General features: G+C 44.4%; 2 protein-coding genes across 2 annotated transcripts in view; one reads left to right on the forward strand and one right to left on the reverse strand.

The window, feature by feature from the left end:
- LOC309524847 (monocarboxylate transporter 2-like) overlaps positions 1–16328 on the reverse strand; it is a 685265-nt gene that overhangs the window by 501227 nt on the left and 167710 nt on the right. The gene's annotated exons all lie outside the window — the stretch shown is intronic.
- The window catches only part of SUCLG2 (succinate-CoA ligase GDP-forming subunit beta), a 218520-nt gene that overhangs the window by 192031 nt on the left and 10161 nt on the right, over positions 1–16328 (forward strand). Inside the window, exon 10 of the mRNA XM_082210325.1 lies at positions 8965–9085. Coding sequence (XP_082066451.1) covers positions 8965–9085 — 121 coding nt within the window. The remainder of the gene's footprint in view (positions 1–8964; positions 9086–16328) is intronic.

Below are 16328 nucleotides of genomic sequence, written 5' to 3' on the forward strand. Positions count from 1 at the left end.
TTTGGATCCCTTCCAATCAGGGTTCAGGCCTCATCATGGGACTGAAACTGCCTTGGTCGCACTGGTTGATGATCTCCGGCGAGCTAGGGACAAAGGTGAGAGTTGTTTCCTAGTTCTGCTGGATCTCTCAGCGGCCTTTGATACAATCGACCATAACATCCTTCTGGACCGTCTAGAGGGGTTGGGAGCTGGGGGCACTGTTATACAGTGGTTCCGCTCCTTCCTCCTGGGCCGTGTTCAGAAAGTGGTGGTGGGGGATGAGTGTTCAGACCCTTGGGCCCTCACTTGTGGGGTGCCTCAGGGTTCCGCCCTTTCCCCCATGCTTTTTAACATCTATATGAAGCCGCTGGGAGAGATCATCAGGGGGTTTGGACTGGGTGTCCATCAATATGCAGATGATACCCAGCTCTACCTTTCTTTCAAATCAGAACCAGTGAAGGCGGTGAAGGTCCTGTGTGAGTGCCTGGAGGCGGTTGGAGGATGGATGGCGGCTAATGGATTGAAGTTGAATCCTGACAAGACAGAAGTACTGTTTTTGGGGGACAGGAGGCGGGCTGGTGTGGAGGACTCCCTGGTCCTGAATAGGGTAACTGTGCCCCTGAAGGACCAGGTGCGTAGCCTGGGAGTCATTTTGGACTCACAGCTGTCCATGGAGGCGCAGGTCAATTCTGTATCCAGGGCAGCTGTCTACCAACTCCACCTGGTACGCAGGCTGAGACCCTACCTGCCCGCGGACTGTCTGGCCAGAGTGGTGCATGCTCTAGTTATCTCCCGCTTGGACTACTGCAATGCGCTCTACGTGGGGCTACCTTTGAAGGTGACTCGGAAACTACAGCTAATCCAGAATGCGGCAGCTAGACTGGTGACTGGGGGCGGCCACCGAGACCACATAACACCGGTCTTGAAAGACCTACATTGGCTCCCAGTACGTTTCCGAGCACAATTCAAAGTGCTGGTGTTGACCTTTAAAGCCCTAAACGGCTTCGGCCCAGTATACCTGAAGGAGCGTCTCCACCCCCATCGTTCTGCCCGGACACTGAGGTCCAGCGCCGAGGGCCTTCTGGCGGTTCCCTCATTACGAGAAGCGAAGCTACAGGGAACCAGGCAGAGGGCCTTTTCGGTGGTGGCGCCCGCCCTGTGGAATGCCCTCCCATTGGATGTCAAGGTGATGGACAACTACCTGACATTCAGAAGACATCTTAAGGCGGCCCTATTCAGGGAAGCTTTTAATGTATGATATTTTAGTGTTTTTTGGTTTCTGTGGAAGCCGCCCAGAGTGGCTGGGGAAACCCAGCCAGATGGGCGGGGTACAAATAATAAATTATTATTATTATTATTATTATTATTATTATTATTATTTATTATTATTATTATTTTGCATCGACATGCAATTCGTATGTAGCTAATCTGTCCATATTATCCATAACTATCTGCATATATAAAATCTGTTTAATAAACTTGATGAATGTTAGAATGTTGTGGTTTTCAGGAATAAAGGGATACAGTGATATAAGGTCAGAATAAAGAAAAGACTAAGATGACAGAGGGTGGAAAGGAACAATTGGGAGTTGCTATAAAATTTTGGATATTGGGATGCAGAAAGGGGGGGGGTATGGGGGAGTCCCGGAAAAGAGGTCTATGAAAAAATGTTATGAAATTATACGTGTTTGTATGTCTTTTTAAGTGTTTGTTTGTTTTTAAAAAATTTTGTAAAACCAATAAAAATTTTATAAAAAAAAAAAATATAAAATCTGTTTAAAATATACCAATGAGTACAATAAAAGCAGCACGGCACCAGCCCTTAAAGCAGTCAATTCCCAAAAGCCTGATGGAAGAGCAAAGTCTTCACCTGCTGGCGAAAGGACAAGGAGAGATCCAGTCTAGCTTCTCTAGGGGAGGTCCAGAGACTGGGAGCAGCCACCAAGAAGGCCCTCTTAACTTCTATATATTTGAAAGCCTACATGCAAAGCCTGCGCCTTGTTCATTGCTCTTCCATGGACTTGGTAATAATAATAATAATAATAATAATAATAATAATAATAATAATAATAATAATAATTTATTTATTTATACCCCACCCATCTGGTTGAGTTTCCCCAGCCAGTCTCTTTGCTTCCAACTGCGTCAGAGTAAAAAGTATTATGGTCCTATTTCGCCTATTCCAAGGCGAAATATGTGATCTGCAGAGAAATAGGAAGGTGGGAATGGTTTATGTTGCTGAAGGTCCAGAAATTGAATCTTTTCTAATTAAAGTGGTTCCCAACAGTGGTAGCTTCAGCTCCATCTATCTCTGGATTATTTGTTTTCGTTTTCTGAAGAAGCTATATAAAAGGTTTTCAAGTTTTTCTATCTCAACCGTGAGATTAAGAAGCAAGTCTTTTCTTCCCTCTAAATGAAAGGTCAAAATCAGCAGAGACTATTCATAGTGCATTCTTATCCTTCATAAATCCCTTTACACACATTTTGTCTTATGTGGCTCCAATCACTTATTTCTTGACTAGGGGAGCTTCGCTGTGGTAATCCTTCTATGCCATCAAGTGTGGTATTCAATGCAGTATTAAGCAGGGAAATGTAAAAGCAAGATATTCTAGACTGCAAGGGAAGCACAAAAAGAATATAGTAAAAACTAGTTGAAAAGGAAGTTAATGAGAAGATACCAGTGCCATCTTGATCATATTAAAGTGACACTAAGTTTAGCATTCCCTTGCGCTCTTAATTCTGCACATGCTTATCCTAAACAATGGTCCTGATCTGAGAGAGCACTGAAGAGTTTTAATGAATCCATTTCTGGCATGGAAGGATTGTTTTACAGACATAATACGGAGAAGAACATTCTAATGCTAGGAAGCTTCTGTTTTTACTGCTGTCAGGCAAAATTACATTGAGTGGTATTCTGTTTTACCCAGAGTAGACCCATTGAAATCAATGAACATGACTAAGTTAGGTTGATTTCTTTCAGTGGGTCTAGTCTTGAGCCAAACATCACTGAATACCACCCATTATACTTTGTTTTGTCTTCTGTTTACTGTTTATTAGTTTTTCACATTATTTTTTTATTCTGAATGTTACAGCTCTCATTTTTGTAAACTGCCCAGTAATATACCCTGATCAAGAATCATAGAATGGTAGAGTTAGAAGGGACCACGAGGGTCATCTAGCCCAACCCCCTCCAATGCAGGAATCTTTCGCCCAACGTGGAGTTCAAACCCATGACCCTGATATTAAGAGTCTTATGCTCTACTGACTGACTGAGCTGCATCCTGAGTTGCCCTTCTTCTGTTTGTAGAAGAGCTTGTGTCCCATAACTGCTCAAAGCAGATTTTGCAGGGCACAGGGGAACTGTGTGAGGGAAAACGACAGAACGGCCTCCCATGTTCTGGCAGCAGGAGTATCCTATGAGCGAAATTCTGCTTACAGGATTCAAGCCAAAGGGCAGCATCTAAATGCTTTAAATGATTATACTCTGTCCTAAGCTTTCAATTATACATTCCTGACCACCTGTAGCCATGGGGTTTTAGGCTGGTTATTTATATGTGAAAATCATCTCCATCCTCGTCCTGTATGTTTATTGGTTTGCTTTGCTTCCCTTATGGGTCCTGGCTCCACAACCCTTTGTCTTCCCTAATCCCCTGTTTTCCACTAGGAAAGTTGTGAGTCGAGGCCCCGCTTCCCACTTTGTGATGAAATAAGACACATGGACACAAGCATTTTAGGTTAATGGGCTAAAAAAAGCCACAGCTTTATTGGTTACAGAATGTGAGTGGTATTGGCTTAGGCATTGGATCTGAATAGACTATACTTGACTCCTGCCTGCTCTGCAGGGAGTCACACAAGGGTTAACAACCCGTAAGGGAAGCTTGTTGATTCAAATCAATTGGAAGCTTTCCCCTAGAGTCACCAGAGGGTCGTGCCATGGCCCTAGCCAACACCTGGGCATCGGACAGGAACCACGGCCGCCGGATTCCTTTAATGGAATACCCATCAAGGGGAGGGGTAGGTGATGGCCACAACCTCCCCTCCAACACACAACACATTTCCTAACCACCAAACTTTACAAAGTTGTGACGATTTGCTACAAGGTAGGCAAAAAACCCAAGTGGCTGGTGCCAATCTGCCAAGTGGAAAAAAATTCCTACCAGGACCCTTGGACAACCAAGGCGACCAACCCAGGTCCATAGCAAGGTCAGGTGCAGAAGCAAAACCTAGAGGGAGGGTGATCCAAGGAAACCGGAACAACAAGGCAGTGCTTGTGTGCCCGCGGCCATTTTAAACAGCTAAACCACACACCCCCAGCCAGCCAGATTGGGTGCATGACGTGGGCACAGGGCTCCAGGACGCAGGGGGCCCAGCCGTGCCCCCCTGCGAGCGTGGGAAGTGATTCCTGCTCACAACCCCTCTCCTCTGGGAAGAGTAGAGGCTTTCCCAGCAGCCTACAGCTTCTCCTGCCTGTAGCTCCTCTCCTGCTCACGGCTCCTCCACTTTCTGTTTTCCTCATGGGAACTCTAGTCATTTTCAGTGTTCCTTAAAATATGTTCCCCATAAGTAGTTAGAATGTTTGTGGCTATTGTGTACCATCACATTAGCTAGGGGCCTATTTCTTCATCTCTCATGCAGTACACTATTTGTGCCACCAAGCACACTGGATAATTTTCACTTACGTCACAACAAGGAACTTGTGGTACCATGCTGAACTCACCTGATCTACATAGTTTCCAGGTGCACATAAACTTTGTGGTAAAATTGAATGTGTGGAGTTAAAGGCAGCTTCCATGGAGATGTGCAGATAGGCCATGTGCATGCATCCAAGTAAAATAATGTGCATGCGTCCAAGTAAAATAATGGCCTGAAGTCAAATGGGAAGGGAATTTCCATAGGGCAATTTGATTGTAAGTTACATACCAGAAATTTCAATTCCTCTGAGTTGATGGACAGCCCTTTTCCTGGTGGGATTTTCTTACCCTGTTTATCACGTCAGGACAAGTACTTTACCTCTGTGAGTCTCCTCTGTTTTGAATATGGAATATGCCCCAGTGATTTCAGCAAAGATCCACTTGCTAAATACTGTGGTTCAGATTATTCAGGCAATTGACTAAAGAGAAGGAAAAGATGTCTGGCCTTTATGTTTTCTTCAAGGAACATACAGTGGAACCTCAGTTGTCAAACGCCTCCATTACCGTATGTTTTGGCTCCCGAACACCGAAAACCCAGAAGTAACTGCTCTGGTTTTCAAACAATTTTTGGAAGCCGAACATGCTACACAGCTTCTGTTTTGAGTTACCCTATTGTATTGAGGCTTCTGCTTTCAGTTTCCAGTTTTCAAACGTTTCAGAAGTCGGAACAATCTTCCAGAATGGATTATGTTCGAAAACCGAGGTTCTACTGTACTGGGTTTTTAAAAAATAAATCTTTTTGCCACAAACATCGCTTATCAGCTACCCAGATCTCACATGTTTATTTAGTCGTATCAGTGGGAGCTGTTTAAACCCACAAGGTTTAAAAAGTATGAGCCAGGCTGACCAAAAGTGAAGTTTATTTTTAAGAAACATGCCGTGCCTTCATGAATGGCTGATGTGGAATTTCTGGCCTGAATTGTTGATAAGCCCCATGCAGTGTTGGAGAGGTATCCCCTTGATAGCAAGAGCTCTCCTGCTGTTGAGTTCCTTTGTGGACATTTTCCTGTCGCTTTTAAAGTGTAGGAACTAGCTGTCTGTTGATGGCGCTTTCTTCAGAAGCACTCGGAGCATAACCTGGTCACATGTTACACTTTGCAGAATACCAGTGCAATTTCCCATTTTCTGGCTGTCATGGTATATATTTTGTCGCACATTATAGAGTGAGAAAGGATAGCTTTCTTGGATTGGCATAACCACATCTCTGAAACCTGACTCAATGTGCATGGAGCAGGCAACGTAGATGATTTCTATTCAATATTATTATTATTATTATTATTATTATTATTATTATTATTATTATTATTTTAATATGATTAACGAGCAAAAGGTTCACATAACTGTGGAGATTTGTTTTGAAAGCTTATCTTCCTGAATCCCCCATCTAACAACTGGATGAGATCTCCTGCATTAGAATTAAAGTGTTAACACCTCAAAAGAATTGAAGAGGAATAAGCATTTTTAAAGGGGGGGAGGAGTTTACAAAATAGAGCCATTGCAGGTGACATCGCCGCTGCTCACTAATCGTGGCATACATTATCCAGCAGCTGTCCGTGACACTTGCGCCATCTCATTCCACAAAGCAATCACAATAAGCAGTAGATGGCAAAACCTTTGGGGAAGTTTTGCATTTTCGCAGGTATTATATACTGTGTTTCTAACTGCTGGATATGCAAATCTCCCAGTAACAGGAGTGCGACCTATAGGTGCATATTCTGCAACAAACGAGAAAATTATGCAGATTACCAAAATGGATGTCACTGAAGGCCTCTTAAGAACCTATTTATACAGGGCAATCTTAAGTCAGAAGGTCTGGCTGAGTCACTAATCACCATTCTCAAAGCTCAGCCTATATAATATATATTTCAAAGTACTTCAGTCCATTACCTTATGCATTTTTATCACACGTTTACTGATGTTTGTCAATATTACCACAATTTTATTCGTGGAAAATTACATCTGAAATTATCTGGCTTTCCCACAGCTACTCATCTGAACCCAGAACTCAAACATTTCAAGGCTTTGTAAAACCAAGAACCCAGACCTTTCACATCAAGAGTATGCCAGCTGGTCCCTAATAATCTGAAAGATTTTCTTTGGTTTTAAGTCTGGCAACAAAAGCCAGTTAAGTTCTCTGATACTCAAATATGAGCTTCTGGAGCTCATAAAGATCTCCTTAAAGAAAAGGCAAGCTTTTCCAGCTCAGATTTTAATCCAAGCTATAAAAGAATTCTTGGCTTGCCTGCCCAACTCTCAATATCCCTCCCCACTTCCCTTCCAATTAGAGATGCCAGACCAGTCCTTAAAAGCCACACTCAGAAAAAACATCAGGTGCTTGTTAAAGTTTACCTCTCAATAGGACCTGGAGAATAATCACTGCCGTCTATGTAGTGTAACAGAGCTGTGTCACTGCTTTACATTCCTTCGAGCAGGGGTGGCTAACCTATGTCCCCTGCAGTGGTTGTTGTTGGACTCCAAATCCCATCAGTCCCAGCCAAAATGGCCAGTACAGTGGTGCCTCGCAAGACGAAATTAATTCGTTCCGCAATTCTCTTCGTCTTGCGGTTTTTTCGTCTTGCGATGCACGGTTTCCCATAGGAATGCATTGAAAATCAATTAATGCGTTCCTAGGGAAACCGCCTTCAGACCAGGTCCGGGGACAGTCTGTCCCCGGACCTCTTCTGAAGGCTGGGGGGGGGACAAGGGCTTTTCTTCCCACCCCCAGCATTTTAAAAAACCCCGGGACAGCGGAGGACGTCTCCGCTGTCCGGGGCGATCTTAAAATGCTGGCGGGCGGCAGCTGGGGTGATTTAAAAGCCCCTGGGAAGGCAGGCAGGGGGGACAAAGACTTTTGCCCCCCGCCAGCCTTCCTCTTCTGAAGGCTGGCGGGGGCGAAAGTCTTTGCTCCCCCCCACCTGCCTTCAAAAGCTGTCCGGCCAAGGCTTCGCGGACCTCTCCGCCAGCAGCGGCAGCGCTGCCGCTGCTGGCGGAGGGTTGCCGCCATGCCGAAGCCTGCGCGCGCTGACATCAGCGCTCCCAGGCTTCGCGGCGCTGATGTCAGCGCGTGCAGGCTTCGGCATGCCGGCAACCCTGCAAAAGACGTCCGGGGGAAGCGGGGAAGAAGCGCTTCTTCCCCGCTTCCCCCGGACGTCTTTTGCAGCAAGGGGCTGCAGGGAGATAGCGATCTCCCTGCAGCCCCTTGCTGCAAAAGACGTCGGGGGGGGCAGCGGGAAAGAAGCGCTTAGCTTCCCGCTGCCCCTGGACCTCTTTTGAAGCAAGGGGCTGCGGGGAGATAGCGATCTCCCTGCAGCCCCTTGCTGCAAAAGACGTCGGGGGGGCAGCGGGAAAGAAGCGCTTAGCTTCCCGCTGCCCCTGGACCTCTTTTGAAGCAAGGGGCTGCGGAGAGATAGCGATCTCCCTGCAGCCCCTTGCTGCAAAAGACATCGGGGGCAGCGGGAAAGAAGCGCTTAGCTTCCCGCTGCCCCCGGACCTCTTTTGAAGCAAGGGGCTGCAGGGAGATAGCGATCTCCCTGCAGCCCCTTGCTGCAAAAGACGTCGGGGGGCAGCGGGAAAGAAGCGCTTAGCTTCCCGCTGCCCCCGGACCTCTTTTGAAGCAAGGGGCTGCGGGGAGATAGCGATCTCCCTGCAGCCCCTTGCTTCAAAAGAGAAGACCCGCTGTCCCCGGGGCAAGCTTCGTCTTGCGAAGCAAGCCCATAGGGAAATTCGTCTTGCGAGGCAACTCGAAAACGAAAAAACCTTTCGTTTTGCGAGTTTTTCGTCTCGCGAGGCGTTCGTCTTGCGGGGTACCACTGTAGTCATAGATAATGGAATCTGTAGTCCAGCAACATCTAGAGGGGCATAGGTTCTCCATCCCTGCTATAGGGAAAGAGAAGAGGAAGTGATCTATTTTTTTTCTCCAAAAGCAAAAGTGGCTTTTGAGAACTGTAGTTTTTCCCAGGGCCACTTTGGTGGCAAATAGGACAAAGGGTGAGGACAACTTCTGAAGTCTAATTGGCTCAGAAAATAAGCTTCTGACTTTTGAGAAAGCAGCCAAACTTCTATCTAAGCCTGTCCAATTCAGACTGTGGGGAGTTCACCCATTACTGCATAATATTGAGAAATCTACATTAACTTTTCCAGCACACTATATGTTGAATCTCACAGGCTTCCACGTGCTCAGGTCATATCCATCCACTTCTAGTAGTAGCTGCATCTACTGCTACTGCCTTATGCCTCCATTTTAAAAGGCACATGTTTTAACAAATTTGACAGTATGTTTCTTTTTCTGTCCCAGGTTGAAGCAATTCTGGTCAATATTTTTGGTGGGATTGTCAACTGTGCCATTATAGCCAACGGCATCACCAAAGCCTGCCGAGAGCTTGAACTGAAAGTGCCTCTAGTGGTCAGGCTTGAAGGTAAGTTTGAAATCTACAACATTCCTTTGCATACGTTGACCTTTTTTATTATTATTAGGGTTGCACATCTACCACACATTCAGTTCTGACTCCAATTCAGTGGTTCAGAAAGGAGCAACATTCAGAAGCCTCAGGGTCTCAGTTTGATTCAGAAGAAAAGAAACTTCACACTTCCCCCATTCACTGTTGCCCATAACTTATTTCTGTACGACAAGGTGAAAGTTCATAAACTGTTTAAAAACCATATTGTCAGAAAAGCAATTTTTGCCGTCTGGATGAAGTATAAAGACTTACTAGAAGGTAAGACCCCGAGGTGGCTATCACCGTTGGAGGCCAAGGCTCTAAAAAGACCCAATTTGGAGGCCTACTGGCCAAAATATTGGGAAATAATTGAAAGAACTGGAGATAATTGGAAGTTGCAGAGCCAGGATAAACTAAAAAGTAAGGTGCGAGACTGGCTACATTATGCTCAAATTCAAGAGGTTTTTAAAATGGACAAAAAAGTTGGTTTCCAGGTGGAAAAATCGAAATTGGAGACGGAATTGTTAGAACCAAAGACTAAGGTACTTTCGAGAATGTACAACTTGCTGCTTAAATGGAACACACAGGATGAGACAGTTAAATCTGCCATGATAAAATGGGCACAGGATGTTGGGCATAACATCATGTCTGAGGACTGGGAAAGGTTGTGGAACACCGGTATGAAGTTTACGGCATGTAGTGCCTTGAAAGAGAACATTATGAAAATGGTATACCGGTGGTACATGACCCCAGTCAAGCTAGCTAAGATATACCACCTGTCTGATAATAAATGTTGGAAATGCAAAGAGGCAGAAGGGACATTCTTTCACCTCTGGTGGACCTGCCCGAAAGTGAAGGCCTTCTGGGAAACGATATATAACGAACTGAAAAAGGTATTCAAATATACCTTTCCTAAGAAACCGGAGGCCTTCCTTCTGGGCATGGTGGACCGGAAGGTGTTAAAGAAGGATAGAACTTTGTTTATGTATGCAACCACAGCACAAGAATTCTCATCGCAAAGCATTGGAAGACACAAGATTTACCCACACTGGAGGATTGGCAGACGTAGTTGATGGACTATATGGAATTAGCAGAAATGACTGGCAGAATCCGAGATCTGAACGAGGAAACAATAGAGGAGGACTGGAAAAAATTTAAAGACTATTTGCAAAAATACCATAAGTTGTTTGAATGTTAAGATTGTGCACGATTAGGAAACGTTACGCTTCTGCAATTTGATTAGGTAAATGTTAAAGTAAGTCATAACAAAAAAAGAAAAAGGAGACAATTTGAAACAAATATATTATGTTTATTTTAAAGGTACTAAAATTGAATCACAACATTTTGAACTTGGTAACATAATAATTGAAAGTTACAGTAAGTTGCGAAATAAGGTAACAAATTGCTGATATTGTTATTGCAAAGAACGCAATGTTGGGAAGATGTGAGGAGGTCTAACTGGTAGTGACATATGGAAAGATGATTCGCTATATATTTAATTCTTTTTTTTTTGTTTATCTTTAAAATCTGTTTCTTGTTTCTTGCTTTGCATCTGAATTTGTGAACCTATGGAAAGAAACGCAATAAAAATTTATAAAAAAAAAAATTAAAAAAATAACTTATTTCTGTTTGACAGAAGTGGATAAAATTTGCAAGCATATTAAATGCCCTTCTGAGTGGATAAATTTTGACAAATTACTGAAAATTCTATCCAGCTTTTTGTGTGTGTGCTGGGGGCCTTTGAAACGAGATTTCTCTCTCTCTCTCTCTCTCTCTCTCTCTCATACACACACACACACAGAGAGAGAGAGAGAGAGAGAGAGAGAGAGAGAGAGAGAGAAGGAACAGTACAGTGGTACCTCTGGTTACATACTTAATTCATTCTGGAGGTCCGTTCTTAACCTGAAACTGTTCTTAACCTGAAGCACCACTTTAGCTAATGGGGCCTCCCGCTGCCACCACACTGCTGCCGCATGATTTCTGTTCTCATCCTGAAGCAAAGTTCTTAACCCAAGGTACTATTTCTGGGTTAGCGGAGTCTGTAAACTGAAGCGTATGTAACCCGAGGTACCACTGTACATAACTTGTTTAATTTTGTGTGCGTCCTGTAGAGAGCATCCTAGAGCAGATGTGGGTGAGAAATGTAAGAAGAGTCCTGTTGCATCAGACAAAAACCCTGTCTAGTCCAGCAACCTATTCTCACAGTGGCCAACCAGATGCCTATGGGAAGCCCACAAGCAAGACCAGAGTGCAACAGCCCTTTTCCCCACTTGTGATTCCCAGCAAATGGCATTCAGTGCTCTGTCCTCTGGCTAACAGCACCTCTGACAGTGGAGGTAGAGCGCAGCCATCATAACCTTTAGCCATCGATAGCCTTATCCGTCATTCATTTATCTAATCTTCTAAAGCCATCTTGGTAGCCATCTCTCCACCTTGTGAAAAAGGTCCTCGGTGTCTTCCAGAACATCCCTTTCATTGAGGAAAGATGTCCCACATTTAAAGATATCCGATGCTTTACTCTTTCTATACTTCATTTTTATTTTGGAGGTTTTGGATCACCGGAAGCATCATTTTGTTACAGTCTGCATCTGAACAGCACTATACTTGTAGGCCAAAATCGTGTGACACCAAACATCCACCCGCAGGTTTCGTAATCATTGGCTGAGATGCATGTAGATTTAGTTTCTTTAATCTTCCCTTGTAGCTGATCCTCCATCGCAGACCCTTAATCGTATTATCTGCTCTTCTTTGAACTTCCCAACGCGTGGAACGAGACTAAAATTAATTAAAATTAATAATTCCTTATTTTTTTATGGGGAGCTTCATACAGCTTCATAAGATGGTGAAGAGGGACCTAGTGTGGTTTGTGTTTTCCATTTGGTACATTTCCCTCTAACCGAAGGTTCATGATTATTCCCATAAATCTTTACAGATTTGTGCCCTGGACTTTAAAGACTATTTGCCCACATGCAATGTATTACAAATGTCTGGATGAGTAAAGTTTTAATCAGTCAGATCTGTCTTGATTTAGCTGGATTTTCTGGACAAATCTTTGTTCCCAGCTATATAATAATTACCAGCTGTTTTACCAGTGGATAAAGAAAGGATTATTCTCCCGTTTGAAAATGGTAACTTTATAATTACATGTATTTTCTTGCTCGATAAAAGAGAGAAGAGAGAAAGAATGAATTTTCCAGCAGAAAAGCCATTTCTTTTTTTTTAGGAGCCAGGACGACTAGAAGAACTGTGTATTTTGCATTTTAGCTTGAAGTAGTCGTTTGTGCTAGGAAAGAGCAGCTCCTCGTTAGCAATTTTTTGTTAACAGGATTTTCATAGCAAATAGTTAAAAGTATTGGACTAAAGCCAGACATGCACTCCTCATACAAAGTATAGACACAATTGCAAAATAATACAGGATTTTTCCTCAGTCATGATGCTCTGGGTTGTATCCAACTTAAGTTCTACACAGAGTAGACCCATTGAAATTAATGAGCCTAAGTTAACCATATCCATTAACTTCAGTGGGTCTACCCTGAGTAGGACTGACATTGGACTCCCACCCACTGTTACCAGCTTTCTGTAAGTCTCTGTCTCCAGGCTGTGGTTCCATACTTGTGTAAACACACACCACACACAAAATTCCTATATCTTCATTCGTTTTAGTGGAAGGGGTGGTTCTGATTGCAGGTGTACTTTTATGCAGGGACACACCTGTTCCCTTGTATTAAATGAATAAGAAATCTCCTTAATACACCACTGAATGAATAAACAAACCACAATCTCTTTCTCTTTAGTTATTCTGTGTCCAGGGCAGCTGTTTACCAGCTCCATCTGGTACGCAGGGTGAGACCCTACCTGCACGCAAACTGTCTCGCCAGAGTGGTGCATGCTCTAGTTATCTCTCGCTTTGACTTCTGCAATTCGCTCTACGTGGGGCTACCTTTGAAGGTGACCCGTAAACTACAACTAATCCAGAATGTGGCAGCTAGACTGGTAACCGGGAGCGGCCACCGAGACCACATAACACCGGTCTTAAAAGATCTACATTGTCTCCCAGTACGTTTCCGAGCACAATTCAAAGTGTTGGTGCTGACCTTTAAAGCCCTAAACGGCCTTGATCCAGTATACCTGAAGGAGCGTCTCCACCCCCATCATTCTGCCCGGACACTGAGGTCCAGCACTGAGGGCCTTCTGGCGGTTCCCTCACTGCGAGAAGCCAAGTTACAGGGAACCAAGCAGAGGGCCTTCTTGGTAGTGGCACCCGTCCTGTGGAGCACCCTCCCACCAGATGTCAAAGAGAAAAACAATACCAGACTTTTAGAAGACATCTGAAGGCAGCCCTGCTTAGGGAAGCTTTTAATGTTTAATAGACTATTGTATTTTAATATTTTGTTGGAAGCCGCCCAGAATGGCTGGGGAAACCCAGCCAGATGGGCGGGGTATAAATAATAAATTGTTATTGTTGTTGTTGTTAGGGACCAATTCACATAAACTCAGTGCATGTGGCACACCAGGATCATTGTCATCCCACCTCCATTTCTGCCTCACTTACACCATGCATTGGTGTAACATATGCATATGATAAACGTCCGCCTATTACAGTATGTAGATACAAGATTCCTGCAGAAGACACTACAAAGCAGTTAAAATTCGACATCTGACAAACGCAGATGTTCAGCTCCAGAATAAATGGTTGCATCAAGCATGGTGAAAATGCCTTTGAGCATGTTTCCCTGCTGTTCCACATCAAAATTTTGTTATTGATTTAAGACAGGCTTCCTCAACCTTGGCCCTCCAGATGTTTTTGGCCTACAACTCCCATAATCCCTAACTAGCAGGACCAGTGGTCAGGGATGATGGGAATTGTAGTCTCAAAACATCTGGAGGGCCAAGGTTGAGGAAGCCTGATTTAAGAGGCACCTTTTTGAGTAATCCATGCTTAATAGTGAAGGCATACCTTTTGGACTCAGATACATGCTACAAAAGATGGAGCGTAGCATCCAAGTAGGGGAGCTCTAATGAAAACAAGCCGGGGGACATTACTAACTGTCCCACCGCATCAAGCAAGGCATAGATTTGTATGTGGCTTCATGCAGCCAGATATAGAGATGACGAATCCCAAGACTAATTACTAGGCAAGCAGCTGTGCTACTCTTTAGCCCTGTTTAGGTGTGCAGCGCACAGCACGAGGCGTAGTGAGGAATCAAGCCCCATCGCACCTCCCTGCCTAGCCCACCTAGGCAAAGACAAACATGTGAGTTGGGGAGCCTGTTGTGCTTACAGAGGTTCCTTGCACAATTTAGGATCTCGAGAGGGAGGGTTCCTGAATCCCTTGGGGATCCACCACAAGTACAGCCAGAGCCCTGCTGCAGACACTTCCCCGCCCAGTACATGGAGGGTAGCAGGACTATGTTGTTGTTGTGGGCATCCGTCTGTCAGTGGAGGAGTGTGAAGTCAAACCATTGGAAGGTTGCAGCGCCTGTTGCGGCTGTAGAGACCGATGTTGTTTTGTTTCAGCTGGGGCAAATGAAGGCATCCAGTTGTGCTGGATGTGCCATGGTGTTTCTTCTCTCTGTGCTCCTCCCAGCAGCCATTCCTCCTGTGGTCACTGCTATGGATACCGTACTTTTCCGTGTATTGGACGAGGTTTCCCCCCAAAAGGATCACGTTCAGAAATGGGAGGGCGTTGTCTTATACATGGTCAGTGCACTTTGTTGACATGGGATTGGTTGGTCTGTGGTGTCTTTGGTGGCTGCGACAATGTCTGGCGTCTATTTGCTCTTGCCACAGTAACAGGGCTGGCGTTTTCTGCTTTTTTGGTGGGGAAGGAACAGTTGATAGGCGTCTTTTGTGGAGCATGGACAGCAGCGCTGCTCAGATGGGTGAGCAATTTTCAGCAGTATCCCCCCCTAAAAAAAGCTCAACAAATCTGGTCCACCACCACCCCAAAAAAGCTGAACAACTCTGGTCAATCATCCGCAAAAAAAAAAAAGCTGAACAGTTCTGAGCAATCTCCCCCCACTTTCTTCAGTTTGAGTCCCCAAAAATAGGGGGCGTGTTACACATGGGGGCGTGTTATACACGGAAAAATACGGTACGTGACTTGACTGCCTGTCTCTAGGCACTGCGGTCGCCTGAAAGGGATTCCCACTGCAGGCGATGCAATGGAGGTAGGCGGAGCTAAACAATACATAACCACTTCCCCCGTATAGAATACTAATTAGATAAGACTCTTGACTACTTCCCAATGCCACAGTGCTCAACACAGTATCATACTGCCCAAAATAAAACGGGCCGTATTTTTGCACTATCCACTAATATCTTACACAACTTCTTCCATTTGATCAAATCATCCATTCAGCTACCTAATGTGCACCCATCCAGTTTAACTTGTGTTCCCCCATGTCCTCCATTCAAAACAAGAGCCAGCTAGCCATTGGGTGTACATCTGCCTTGTGCAAATGGTACGTGCCATCATACATGCAGGTCTCACTATGCAAACACTCATTATATGAACCTTCAGTTTTCTGCACATGAAGGATTTGTACCCTGATATTGCTATACAAATGTCTAAACCAGGGGTTGTCAACCTGGTCCCTACCGCCCACTAGTGGGCGTTTCAGGGTTCTAGGTGAGCGGTAGGGGGGTTCTGTGGCTTCCATCAAGCACTGGTGGGCGGTCAGGAAATTTTACCATCAAGAAAGATGCATCAGGGGGCAGTAGGTATAAAAAGGTTAACTACCCCTGGTCTGAACGATGGGACCTGCATTTGTACAAATCAGCAAGCAATTGTTCAGAATCCTGAACAATTCTCTCAGCGGGAATGTGAGTGCGATCTCTCCTTATAATAATACTGTTGTTTAGGGTTTTGCTGGACTTTTTAAAATCGTTTGGGAATTAAACTTCCTTGGTTGGGAACACAGTAGAATTTTCCCCACAGGAAATAATGGAAATACTCAACTTGCTATGTAAATATTTGCCCTACGAACCGTTTCTCAGGAACGAATTAGGTTTGCATAGCGGAACCTAAGTGTATATGGATCTGCACTGCCAATCTTGTGCTTCTTCCCCTGTTTTTGTATAATTGTTTTACTCTGTGCAGCATCTTGCATGAAAATTTGACATGTTTTTCTTTCTTTTTTTAATCTCTCCATGGATCAGCAATAAATGTTTGGGAACGTATTCTTATAATTCAGGACAGTTATCTGAAACTTGAGGAATG

Source organism: Podarcis vaucheri (assembly GCF_965113315.1).
Source record: "Podarcis vaucheri genome assembly, chromosome: 2".
NCBI classification, from domain to species: Eukaryota; Metazoa; Chordata; class Lepidosauria; order Squamata; family Lacertidae; genus Podarcis; species Podarcis vaucheri.